The sequence below is a fragment of the Erinaceus europaeus genome, chromosome 6, assembly GCF_950295315.1.
Source record: "Erinaceus europaeus chromosome 6, mEriEur2.1, whole genome shotgun sequence".
Classification (NCBI taxonomy): Eukaryota; Metazoa; Chordata; class Mammalia; order Eulipotyphla; family Erinaceidae; genus Erinaceus; species Erinaceus europaeus.
This window is the reverse complement of record NC_080167.1, coordinates 8,262,558-8,276,846: the sequence shown is the minus strand read 5'-3', so window position 1 is coordinate 8,276,846 and position 14,289 is coordinate 8,262,558. Positions and strand designations below refer to the sequence as shown.

At 41.5% G+C, this 14,289-nt stretch overlaps 1 protein-coding gene across 6 annotated transcripts in view; it reads right to left on the bottom strand.

Moving 5' to 3' along the window:
• TAOK3 (TAO kinase 3) overlaps window positions 1–14,289 on the bottom strand; it is a 214,518-nt gene that overhangs the window by 13,590 nt on the left and 186,639 nt on the right. For all 6 annotated transcript variants that reach the window (XM_060193014.1, XM_060193012.1, XM_060193011.1 and 3 more), the window contains one exon: window positions 11,715–11,918. In XM_060193014.1, the coding sequence (XP_060048997.1) occupies window positions 11,715–11,918 (204 nt within the window). The remainder of the gene's footprint in view (window positions 1–11,714; window positions 11,919–14,289) is intronic.

Sequence of the window (14,289 nt, the reverse complement as noted above, 5' to 3'; positions counted from 1 at the left end):
AGAAAGTAAAGGGACTAAAAAAAAATGTGAGAGATTGGGTGAAGTGTCTTCACCTGCCAATTCAAGAATATTCTCTGAATGGTACAGATTAAAGATCTGAACCCAATGTTCTGGGTACATCATAATGTCTACTATGCCATGACTCTGCCTTCAACTTACTAAAGCTTGAAGAGCAGATTGTACAAACTTTTACTGAAAACACTGATTGCTTACCTCACAGATAATCAATCTACTTTCCTGGGAATTTGGAAATGACATTGAGAGACAGTTCATCTCTATGTGTGGCTGGTACTAAGGGGCATATTAAAACTACATATGTGGTAGCCATCTGTTGCTGTGAGGATTGAGGACTAGGGAAAACTTTAGAGAATGAAAAATGAAAAAAGATAAGAAAGAAGTATAGGAAATATGCTGTTGCCCAAGCTCCTAACTGGCTCTGGCTCTCCTATAGGGCAGCTGTCTTATTGCTGTTGAGTTTTTATAAAGCATTTCTATCATAAATTCCCTAGGTATAGCTTAAGCTAGATCAAGTATATTTCAGTAACAAGCAAACAAAAGAAAATTAACTCAGGGAAGTAAGTTTTTAAAAAAAATATATAATATTTTTGAATATTTATTTATTTATTTTCCCTTTTGTTGCCCTGGTTTTTATCATTATTATTGTTGTAGTAGTTGTTGCTATTGATGTTGTTGTTGTTGTTGGATAGGACAGAGAAATGGAGAGAGGAGGGGAAGACAGAGAGGGTAAGAGAAAGATAGACACCTGCAGACCTGCTTCACTGCCTGTGAAGCAACTCCCCTGCAGGTGGGGAGTCGGGGGGTTGAACCAGGATCCTTACTCTGGTCCTTGCGCTTTGCGTCACCTGAGTTTAACCTGCTGCGCTATCACCTGACTCCCTCAAACTGGGATTATTAACGCGGGTCCTTATGCTTCGTACTATCTGTGCTTAACCCGATACACCACCACCCTGCACCCCTGAAATGAACTTTTTGTTGTTACAGAAGCTTCACTGTTCTGGGCCAACTTTTTCAGACAAAAGGAGAGGAAGAACACACACACACACACACACACACACACTGCCAAAACTACTCCCAGTGCCACAGCACTTCTGTTCAACTGGGCTCATATGCCTGAGTCTCCCAGTTCAATCCCCAGCACTGCATTACCAGAGTGTGCTTCTTTCTCTCCTCTGTCTCATGTGAAATTCTTGTATGTAATCAATAAAATAAATCGTAAGGGGGGGGTGGTACACCTGATTGAGTGCACACATTCAGTTCCCAAGGACGCAGGTTCAAACTCCTGGTCCTCACCTGTAGGGGGAAAGCTTCATGAATGGTGAAGCAGGTCTGCAGGTCTTTCTCTCTCTCCCTCTTTATCTCCCCCCTCTTAATTTCTCTCTGTCATTTATCAACCTTATGAAAACAAAAGAAAAAGAAAGCTAACTATCCCCTAGGTGGCACCAAAGGACAGGTGAGCCCTGCATGTGACTAAAGCAATTCTAGGCCAACGACCAAAGAAAATAGTCTAAGGTCCTGTTCCTGGGTCAGTGTGTCATTTTTTTTAGCCTTTGAATACCAGAATTTCCAATACTGAATATTTCTACCGTCCACATTTTTCCTGAACTGAGAAGTACAAACTGAATTACGGTAGCCCAGAAACTCGTGGAGAACAAACAAAATACAAAGCAAACCCCACTTTCAGAAGAAGATAGTGTGTCTCCATTTAATGGAATGCTTCAGGATGTCGCCCACAAAATACCTGTATCAGAATCACACGGGTTACAATAAAATCAGTAGATATTTATAACAATTCACCCACATATAACATATCCATTCAAGTTCTCTCTTTTCTAGGATGTTGTGTTTTAAGCAAAACTGATAAAGAGATTGACTATAATGAAGCAGGGGCTTCCAAATGGCAGAGCCTTGAGGCATGACTACTAACTCTTGGAAGTTTCTTTTCTTCCGTCTCTCCCTCCCTCCCTCCCTCCCTCCAGGGTTATGGCTGGGGCTGGGTGCCTGCACTATGAATCTACTGCTCTTGTGGCTTTTCTTTTTCTTTTCTTTTCTTAATCGGACTGAGAAATTGAGATGGGAGGGGAAGATAGAGAAGCAGAGAGAAAGATAGACACCTGCAGACCTGCTTCACCACTTGTGAAGCGACCTCTCTGTAGGTGGAGAGCTGGGGGCTCAAATTGGGACGCTCGCACGGGTCCTTATGCTTTGTACTGTGTGCATAAGCTGGTGCGCACCACCTGGCCACCTTGGAAGGTTTTTTTAAAAACTTTTTTGGAAGTTATTTTTCATTTATTTATTTATTCCCTTCTGTTGCCCTTGTTTTATTATTGTAGTTATTATTGTTGTTATTGATGTCATCGTTGTTGGATAGGACAGAGAGAAATGGAGAGAGGAGGGGAAGACAGAGGGGGAGAGAAAGATAGACACCTGCAGACCTGCTTCACCGCTTGTGAATCGACTCCCCTGCAGGTGAGGAGCTGGGGACTTAAACTAGGATCCTTACACCGGTCCTTTTATTTTGGGAAGTTATTTTTCTAACAATGTTTCCTTGCTTGGTTATTCAGTTATCTAACCTTTAAATTCCAATAAGTTCCTTTCTAGGCTATATCAGCCATTTTTTTTTTCTCCTCTCCCACATCTCCTCCCCTTCAACCCCCCTGCCATGTCCCAGTTATATTATTGTGGAAAAATGGTTTACAGTACATTCAAAAAATTTAAATGGGGGCCAGGCAGTGGCACCCCCGGTTAAATTCACATATCACCATTCTCAAGGGCCCAGGTTTGAACACCCCCCCCACCTGCAGGAGGACACTTCAGGAGTGGTGAAGCAAGTCTGCAGGTGTTTATCTTTCTCTCTATCCTCTTTATTTCCCCACCCCTCTGAATTTTTCCCTGTCAAGTAAAAAATAGAAAGAAAAAAAAAAGGTAAAAATGGCTGCTGGGATTCATTCTTCAGGCATGAAACTCCAGCGACAATCCTGGAGGCAATAAAATAAATAAAGCATCACACGTTTGTTTTGTAGTGTTGCCAGATTCTAATCTGGGATCTCAGAGCCTCAGACATGAAAGTATTATTATTTTTTTAAGATAGAGACAGTAAGACAGAGACAAAGAGAGTGAAAGAGACCACAGAACAAAAATTTACTTAAATACGGGTGAGGGCTGGGTTAAATCACACACATAGCAAAGCAGGGCGCTTATCCAAGTGAACGATTTTGTAGGTCTGAAAGTCTTTTTTTTTAAAGATTTTATTTATTCATGAGAAAGATAGGAGGAAAGAACGAAGAACCAGCTATCACTGTGGTACATGTGCTGCCGGGGACTGAATTCAGGACCTTATGCTTGAGAGTCTAATGCTTTGTCTACTGTGCCACCTCCTGGACCACCACAATCTGAAAGTCTTTTACACAACCATCATGCTCTATGACTGTCCTCAACCAGTTTGTTTCTATTGCTTGCAACTTTTTTTTTCTTTTCGGTAAAATTAAACCTGATACATGAGCCATATTTATTCAAACTTATATACAGAAAATATATAGATGCCATGCAAAATAATGGTGACTTCCTCAGGACAGAGATTAGTACGATTGGGGGCCTGGTGATGGTGCACTGGGTTAAGCACACATAAGCATAAGGACCTGCACAAGATCCTGGTTTGAACCCCCAGATCCCCACCTGCAGGAGGCTTGCTTCAAAAAGTGATGAAGCAGTTCTGCAGGTGTCTTTTTCTTTCCCTTTCCATCTTCCACTCCCCTCTCAATTTCTCTCTGTCCTATCCAAAAAAATAAAAGGCCACAGGAGTAGTGGATTTATAGTCTAGGCACTAAATCCCAGTGATAACCCTAGGGGCCAAAAAAAACAACAAAAAACCCAGTAGGATTGTGTTACCAAGACTTTTTTACTAATTAACTTTACATTTTTCTATATTTCTTTCAATGTTCTTTTTTTCTGGCCACCAAGGTTTTTGCTGGGGCTCAGTCCCTTCATGATAAATTCACTGCTCCCAGCACCCATTTTTTCCCCTTCACTTTTCTTCTCTTTCTTTAATTTGTTGGGACAAAAAGAAATTGAACGGAGAAGGGAAATAGTTAGAGACAAAGAGAGACACCTGCAGCACTGCTTCACAGCTTGTGCACCTTCCTCCCTGCAGATGAGGACTCAGGGCTTCAGCCCAGATCCTTGAGAATGGTGTGAGCTCAACTGGTTGGACCGCTCCTCAGTGTTATTTTATTACATTTATAGGTAGAAATACATATTTTGAGCATTTTCCTTATTCAAGACTCTGGGTAAGACTAAACAAAGGAAGACTTAGACTCTTAAAAACAAAGAAACATACAAACAAAAATACTTTTAGAGTATGCTGGTCTCTTATCCAGCTTCTGTAGTCCTTACTTTATCTGAAAGGGTTAGGCTTAGAATGATTGAGGGAAGTGAAATAGGAAGTAGGTGAGGAGGGTATCTAGGTCTAAGTAGAAAATATTTGATTAAGTACCTTATGTTGTCTTTTTTAGGTCTTTCTACTTGTCTGCTGCACTTACTGAGTCACTGTAGACTATTGCACCCTTCTACTTCAGCTGTATATTTTCGCCTAACTTATGGATACATGTGTACATGTGCCCTATCTCATGGACCCTGGTCTGTATCTAGGTTCTGAGACTTTGTGAGGAGATGTGTCACCAGAAATGGAACTATGGAGTCCTATGAGCTAGGAGAGGTCTCACCCAAGTATTGGAGCTGGAGGGTTGACATCCCAGGCCTGGTATCTCTGGACATAGTACGAAGTGAAACATGTCGAGGTGGCACTGGCCACATTGATTTGGCTGACATCAGCATATGCAATATCAAATGGCATGGATCAAAAGAAGCATGAAGGAAAACAGACAAAGCTCCAGAGGCTCCATACAAGACCTTACCATGATTTATGTCATTTAATGTTATTTACAAATAACCCTATCTTAAATACTGGCAAAACTAGTTGCTTCTCATCTCCCTAGATTGTAGGTGATTTAATATTTGAAAAAAAAGTTATTAGAAATGAATTAACAACTTAATCCCATTGTTGAAATTCAATCGGTTTACTAATTTGAAACCTTAAGTGCTTAGATTAAAGGAATACACATTCAGAGCTGAAGTCTAGGGGCCCTAGTCAGAGAATCCTGGTAATTCCACATAGATATAATGGGCTTAGACTTCTAACAGATCACTCTCTACACCATCCCTGGTCATCGCCAACAGGAACAACATCATAAACCCTCTTGTGGGCCTCTACAGGACCTTGCCCTCAAAGTAGAATAATAGTGGTACAAATTGCTCCATTCTCCGAAGGAAAGCTGGGCCAACATATTCTGCCACTCGAGGAAGACTGGTCCTGAAATGAGTGAAGCTTAGAATGTTCCTAGTTGGGAGTCAGGCGGTAGCACAGCAGGTTAAGTACATGTGGCACAAAGCGCAAGGACCGCCTTAAGGATCCCAGTTCGAGCCCCGGGTCCCCACCTGCAGGGGGGTCACTTCACAAGTGGTGAAGTAGGTCTGCAGGTGTCTATCTTTCTCTCCCCCTCTCTGTCTTCCCCTCCTCTCTCCATTTCTCTCTGTCCTATCTAACAATGATGACATCAATAACAACAATAACTACAACAACAATGAAAAACAACAAGGGTAACAAAAGGGAACATAAATAAATATTTTTTAAAATGTTCCTAGCTATGACCATGGAATGTGAGCTCAGACCAATAGGGATGCAGAGGTTACACAGGCTCCTATGCTAAATACAAATAGACACAGGCCCTGGGTCAGATCAGTGGGGTTTATAGTTAATTGTATTTATATACTTTTCCCATATTTGGGAGCCACTTTCTGCCCTGATCTAGCTTTCTGGTCCTATTCTCAACTCTGACACAATCCTCCCAGCTAATACCTTTAGCTCACCTGCACATTAGCTATCTGGCCCGGGCAAAAATTAGTAAAGTCATAGGCCCATCAGAATATATCTAAAATAGACTTCCTAGCTTCTTCCAACATGAAGACCCCAAATCTCATCTGCTATACTCTTACCTTTAGGTTCCTGATTATCAAAAAGTTGTTCTGGCAGAGGTTGACAGCATAAAGGTTATGCAAAGAGACTCTAATGCCTGAGGCTCCAAAAGTCCCAGGTTTAATCCCCTACACCACAAGCCAGAGCTGAACAGTGCTCTGGTTAAAAAAAAAAAAAAGTTGTTCTGCTTTATATTTCAATGCTTTTCAGCCACCAAGTTGTAGATATAACTATGACACCAACCTGACTTCCCTAGGTAGATGACCTCACCAATGTATCCTAAAACCCCACCTCCATACCCCATTAGGGAAAGACAGAACCAGGCTGGGAATATGGATCTACTGGCCAATGCTCATGTTCAGCAGAGAAGCAATTACTCAAGTCAACCTTCTGCATCTCATGAAGATCTTTGATCCATATTCCCAGAGAGATAAAGAATAGGGAAGCCTTCAATAGAAAGGACAGGAAATAGAACTCTGGTGCTGGGAATTGTATGGAATTGTACCCCTCTTATCCCACAATCTTGTCAATCATTATCAAATCACTAATAAAGTAAATTTTAAAAACACCTTTTTAAAAAATATTTATTTTATTTATTTGTTGGTATGCATGAGACCCCTTCTGTTTCATTTGGTTTAAATCCCCCCTGCTTAACACTATTCTATTTACATAACCACTTCATTCTATTTACATAACCACTGTTAACAAGTTCCACCCTCCCTCCAGGGCATTTGTGGTTCAGTGATAGGATTCTCGCCTAATCTGCCCCCTCTTTGTCACACTCTGATTTTCACCAGTCACTTTTCTCTCCACCCTCTCTATGTCACATCCTGTTTCCACCTTACTTGGCAAGTATATATAAAGACAGCATTGTGAGTTTTACGGTACTGTACTTTGAGTTTAACTCAGCTCGGCTTAGATAGCGCTGCGTCCTGCATGAATAAAGAGATACTGCCTACAGCTCAACCATGAGTCCCTGGTCATCTGTTACCCGCCTGTGAAGCCAGCCCAGCGAAAACAACATAACCCGTCGAAAACAACATTTATTTATTCCCTTTTGTTGCCCTTGTTGTTTTATTGTTGTAGTTATTATTGTTGTTGTCATTGTTGGATAGGACAGAGAGAAATGGAGAGAGGAGGGGAAGACAGAGAGGAGGAGAGAAAGATAGACACCTGCAGACCTGCTTCACCACGTGTGAAGCAACTCCCCTGCAGGTGGGGAGCCGGGGTTCGAACCGGGATCCTTATGCCGGTCCTTGTGCTTTGCGTCACCTGCACTTAACCCGCTGCGCTACAACCCGACTCCCAAAAACACCTTTATATATTATTTAGTTGTTGAGAATCTCATCCTGGTGAAGTCACAAACATAGCTTCTATCATTTTTGGAAATTACAGCTTTTACTAGCATTTATTCTATCTTTTAAACTTCCAAATGTGTGCTCTTAGAATAATAATTGCCAGGTGGAAAGAATACCAAATACCTTACTTCCAACTGGCTATTAGAGTTCTTCATGGATTTTTTGCCAACTAGCAAATCCAACATGCTTAATATTGTTTCAATCAGCTTCTTGCCAACACCCCTCTCTGAGAATATACATGTATATGTATATATTTATATGTGTGTGTGCATTTATATAAAATTTATTGGATAGAGACAGAAATCAAGAGTGAGGGATAGATAGATAGACCAACCTGAAGCACTGCTTCCCATGGAGATGGGGACTTGGGTTTTGAAGTCCAGGCCCTTGTGCATTGTAACATGTGTGTTCAAGTGGGTGTGCCACACTGCCTGGTCCAAAGCTTCTGTTTCTAACAAATATACATCCCAGGAGGTGGTGTAGTGGATAAAGCATTGGACTGGACTCTCAAGTATGAGGTCCTGAGTTCAATCCCCAGTAGCACATGTACCAGAGTGATGTCAGGTTCTTTCTTTCTCTCTCTCTCTTCCTATCCCTCTCATTGATAAATAAATAAAATATTAAAAAATATATACATCCCTCTCCCAAGACTAAAACCCTGAAATAATTTTGATTCTTCCTTTACTCTTTCTCTTATAGCCTATACTGAGCCAAATCCTTCAAAATGTTTCAAACCCTCCTCTCTTTTGACAGCTACCATAACCTTCTTTGTCTACCCTATCTTCTACCACCTGATTACTCTGCTTCTAATTCTTCTTTCACTTTCTCTCTCTCCCCTTCCTTCCTCACCCCCTTTCTTTCTTTATTATTTATTGCTACCAAGGTTATAACTGGGGCCCAGTGCCAATACTGTGAACCTTCTGCTCCTGGCAGCCATTTTTTAAATTTCCCCCTATTTTATTAGATAGGGCAGAAAGAAATTGAGTGGAGAGGAGCAATAGAGAGAGAGAAACAGAGAGATAGATGCAGACCTGTTTCACCGGTTGTGAAGCATACCGGCTGTAGGCAGAGAGTGGGAGCTCACACCTGGGTCCTTGTGACTGGTAATGCGTGTGCTCAGTCAGGTGTACTACTGCCTGGCCCCGTGTTTCTTTCTTCTAATACTTTTTCTTTATTAAATTTTAAAAAAATATTTATTTATTCCCTTTTGTTGCCCTTGTCATTTTCATGGTTGTAGCCATTATTGTTGTTGTCACTGACATCATCGTTGTTGGATAGGAAAGAGAGAAACAGAGAGAGCAGGGGAAGACAGAGAGGGGGAGAGAAAGACAGACACCTGCAGACCTGCTTCACCGCCTGGGAAGCGACTCCCCTGCAGGTGGGGAGCCGGGGGCTCCAACCGGGATCTCTAGCCGGTCCTTGTGCTTGGCGCCACGTGCACTTAACCCACTGCAATACCGCCTAACTCCCCTGATACTTTTTCTTAACTCTCCTCATGCCCCTTCCCCTCTGCTTTACTGTCCCCTAAGGAGCTCTTTTAGACTGCCACCTGGCCTGCGGACAACACCACTGTAATGTAAATACTACAGACTCACTGTCTATGTACCATGTCACTTCAGAGGGTCCCAGGCTGCTGCAATATGTAAGACTCTTAACCTCAAAAGAACCCATTTTTACCCCATTTGGGGCAACATAACTTCTATGAAAATGCATGCTGTAATATGGGTATCAAGCAGAAAACTGGTACAATTTCTCTGAAGTAAAATTTGAGCCTTCTCTCTTTGGGCTCAATCATGAGTTTTTCTCTTCCAACAAGATCAGATGATGCAGATAAAGAGCCTTAGCCAGGCCCACAACTATGTGTTCAACAGATTTCAGGGTTGGGGAGATAGCTCCACCTGTTAGAGCATTAAACATGACTGAAACCCTCAAGGCTGCATATTCAACCCCTGGTATCACCTTATGCCAGCTCTGAGTGGTCCTCTAGTCTCTTTATGTTCTCTCATAATAAATCTTAAAAAAAAAAAGAAGGGAGTCGGGCTGTAGTGCAGCAGGTTAAGCGCAGGTGGCGCAAAGCGCAAGGACCGGTGTAAGGATCCCAGTTCGAGCCCCCGGCTCCCCACCTGCAGGGGAGTCGCATCACAAGCGGTGAAGCAGGTCTGCAGGTGTCTGTCTTTCTCTCCCCCTCTCTGTCTTCCCCATCTCTCTCCATTTCTCTCTGTCCTATCCAACAACAATGACATCAATGGTGACTACAACAATAAAACAGCAAGGACAGCAAAAGGGAATAAACAATAAAAAAAAAAAAAAAAAAAACCCAACCACTACACTATTTTTTTTCCAGTTTACATTTTAATCCATTTGACAAACCTCTCTCCGAAATGCAGATACTAATTCATATTCCTGCTAAAGGAATCTGCAGTGCTTCTTTGTCCTCATGCAGGATAACACAGGATGTTTACTACATTTGGGTATTTGAACTCCCATTCCAGCTTCACTTATGAGGGTTTCTTTCATTACTGCAGGTCACTAGGATTTCCCAATTAAATGTGTATCTATACCTGATTCACAGTCTGTATTCTTCACCTCAGTGAATAACATACTATTCACCCAGTTTCCCAAATCAGAAGCTTTGAAGTAATTTTTTGACTCCTTCCTCCTTTGAAATTCTCACACTCTGTGGTCTGAATCACTGTCAGCCCCATTTCAGAAAAATCACTCAGATCTACACTCTCTCTAATTTTACTGTATCTCTCAGGTGGGACCAGAGAAAGTATCCCAGCTGACTTCACGGTACTTTCTTTCTCACATACCACTTACCTTCATGATGAGGTACAGTTTCTTCAAATTCTTCAAGTTTTGAAGTCCCCTTAAAAACTTTTGATGGATCCAACTATGACACCATCCCCCCAGACAATAGCTTAGGCCACCTGCAATATTAAATGTCAGGCGCAGGCAAAAACTAGTTGGGTCATGGGCCCCTTGGTAATACACCTAAAATAGACCTACCAGCTATTTCCAAAACAGAGACCCCAAATTTCCATCCGCAATATTCTTGCCTTTAGGTTCATGATTAGTCAACAATTTTTTCTGCTTTCTATCTTAATTCTTTTTCAGGCACCAGGTTCCAGATGCTACCATGATGCCAACTGGACTTCCCTAGGCAGACAACCCCACAGTGTGTCTTGAAGCCCCACTTCCCTAGAGCTCTGCCCCACTAGGGAAAGAGAGAGACAGGCTGGGTGTATGGATCAACCTGTCAACACCCATGTTCAGCGAGGAAGCAATTACAGAAGCCAGACCTTCCACCTTCTGCACCACATAATGACCATGAGTCCATGCTCCTAGAGGGTTAAAGAATAGGAAAGGAAAGCTATCAGGGGAGGAAATGGGATACCATATCTCTGTATCTCTGGTGGCAGGAATTGTGTGGAATTGTACCCCTCTTATCCTATGGTCTTGTGTTTCCTTTTTATAAATAAAAACTTAAAAAAAAAAAAACTTTTGATGGTCATGCAGCTATCCTCAGCCTAAAATCTAAACACAATGCCTTAACAAACAAGGCCCTCCATGTCCTGCTTCTAGTCTTTCTGGTTCTGATCCTCTCAAACAAGCCCAAAACTCTAGTCACTCTCAACTTCTCATTACTCACTAAACCTCCTGAGTCTTTTCATGACTGTATGTCTATGATACTTGATTTATATCTATTATTGTACCTCCCAGTCTTTTATTATAATTAGTTTGTTACAGTGCCCAACATATTAGATTACAATTTGTTTGGTATATATGTCTATTTCAACTCTTAGGCTCAGGGTTAAGCTAGTTGAAGGTAGGAAGTATGGATGCCAGTAGCCTTGGCATCTCTAGTACAGTGCTAACAACAAAGGAGGCTCTCCAGAAGGCTGGATGACTGAATGAATTAACCAAATTCTATTAATAGGACATCATGTCATTACTTACATGGGGTCATAAAAGAACAACTTTTGTTCTTGCAGGTTGAAAGCACAGACTGTCTACTCTACTTCTTTTGATTCCCCACTGCATGGTATGATTTATAATAGCTGTTTAGTAAAATTCCATTCTATTCATTTGGAAAAAGCTGATTCCTTTTCCTACAGATGGGCTTTCTCTTATCAGTGGGAACATCCTTCCCTGAGATTTTTGGTCTCTGCACTTTCTCTCAGATGTTAAGGATAATTAAGGCTATGGATATAGGAATAGACAAAACAGACAAGGTGACAGTCCTCACAAAGCTGATAGTCTCATAAATCAGTGATAATGGTAAAAGCTATGAACATCATAAATACCTCCCGAATATTCTGCTGCTCCACCTCATGCCGCTTAATCATTATTTTCCTCTTGAAGAAACGACAGTTTTTGTCATAGTACAGTCTCTGCTGAGTGAGAAGGTGAGCTTCCTCTTCAGCCTGTGTGTGCTGCAAGTTCTCTTTATGCTTGGATATCCGCTCTTGCTTTTCTTTCTTGGGTGTGCTATGATCCTCATTCATCTCCTTCACAAAAAAAGGTAAAAGAAAAACAAAAACCTCATGTTAGTTGAATTTAGCAAACAACTATAATAGTTTACTCCCATGGCAGATTAAATTTTTAGGAAAGCAAGTGGGAGCTAAGGACAGAAATGCTTAGTGCCGCAATCCTCAGAATAATATCCAGTTTTGCTGACTGAGTGTTTGGTGAGAGAGGGACTTGTGAGTCTTCATTTGTCTATTTCTTCTGACTGTCACAAATTATTTGCTCGCTCATTAAATCAACACACTTATTGAGTTGATATCATGTGATAGGCACAAGGATATCTGCTTTTGTTACAGTCTGGAATAAAAGTATTATTCAAAGAACCACAAAGAACTGACATTTACTGTGGTAACTACTATAGAGACAAAGTTCTTGGTTCTACAAGAGTATTTAATAGAAAAGATTGGACTTTGGCAACAATTGAGCTGGAACTTGAAAGTTTCCTAACTGGTAATGAGTGGAAAAGGAGAAAGAATTCTGTGGGTGGAGGAAAAGGCATATACAGAATCTATAGGATGGGTTAACTGGAATAAAGAGTGATCAAGGGAGCCATACTTGGTTAAGCGCACACCTTACAGTGCGCAAGGACCCAGGTTCAAGCCTCTGGTTCCTACCTGCAGAGGGGAGGCTTCACAAGTCATGAAGCAGTGCTGTAGGTGTCTCTCTCAACCTCTTCTTCCCGTCAATTTCTCTCTGTCTTTATCCAATAATAAATAAAATAAAAATAAAAAAGAGTTACCAAGGAACTGAAAGATACCCAGGTGGTTGGTGCATTGTGACATGAGAGGAGACTGGACAGTTGGGCAGATACATTAGAGTTTAGAGGCCTCTTAAGTTACAGACAGTGATTTTTAGTATAGAAGAAATGTATTTTATACATGTGGGAGTGTCAAGATGCATTTCAGAAAGTGGATTCTGGCTGTCATGTGGCAAACAGAATGAAGAAAGTGAATGCATGTTCATGGAGACATCCAGGAGACTATTGCAAAGGTCCAGGAGGGAGAAAACAACAGCTTGGATAGAGAAAGTGATGACAAGATCAAGAGAAAGAGACACATTTCAAAGATAGCTGGTACCTCTAGAAAATGTCCCCAGTTTGAATTTCAAGAAAGATTTTTTTCATTTGGAGTTGGAGGATAAATAAATTACCTATATTTTCAAAGGGATGGAAGTGAAATTTATAATTATTCTAGACAGTGTTGGTAAAGAAAGAAAGCAGTAAGTCAGAACAGTTAAGAAGTTAATCTATAACACCCAACCAAAAAGAGGTGTGTACTCCTATGTTCATAGCAGCACAATTCATAATAGCTAAAACCTGGAAGCAACCCAGGTGCCCAACAACAGATGAGTGGCTGAGAAAGCTGTGGTCTGTATACACAATGGAATACTATGCAGCTATCAAGAACAATGAACCCACCTTCTCTGACCCATCTTGGACAGAGCTAGAAGGAATTATGTTAAGTGAGCTAAGTCAGAAAGATAAAGATGAGTATGGGATGATCCCACTCATCAACAGAAGTTGAGGAAGAAGATCTGAAAGGGAAACTAAAAGCAGGACCTGACCAAATTGTAAGTAGGGCACCAAAGTAAAAGCCCTGTGGTTAGGGGTAGACATGCAGCTTCCTGGGACAGTGGGGGGTGGGAGTGGGTGGGAGGGATGGGTCACAGTCTTTTGGTGGTGGGAATGGTGTTTATGTACACTCCTAGCAAAATGTAGACATATAAATCACTAGTTAATTAATATGAGAGGGGGAAAATCAATTGTATGTCTCAAAGTTTTTCAAAACACAAACTGAATCTTTTTAATATATAGGCTGTGTATTTGATATGCGGACTCTCTCAAAAGCCTAGACCAAGTAGATTAGAAGCATCCAATAGCACAGCTATATACAAGATACTGGGTACTGTACAGCAAACCATAACAAAAGGACTTTTCAAAGTTAACCCAATTACCAAATAATGTGATGAGAACATTAACTATCAATTGTCTTTTTGAACCCTAGGACAGCAGAAACCTCACATCTCCACTATAGAGCCCCTACTTCCTCCAGTCCTGGAACCCTTGGATAGGGCCCACTGTATGCCTCTCCAATCCATATCAAATAATATTGCATCCGCTGACCACAACCAACGTAACAATTGCCACCTCAACATGCTTCACCTCAGACTGTGTCCATAGACTTCACATGTGGAATGACAACCCTTCAGCTTCATTACTCAGGTTCCAGATGCCATCAGGATGCTAGCCAGGCTTCCCTGGACTGAAGACCCCACCAATGTGTCCTGGAGCTCAGCTTCCCCAGAGACACACCCTACTAGGGAAAGAGAGAGGCAGACTGGGAGCATGGACCG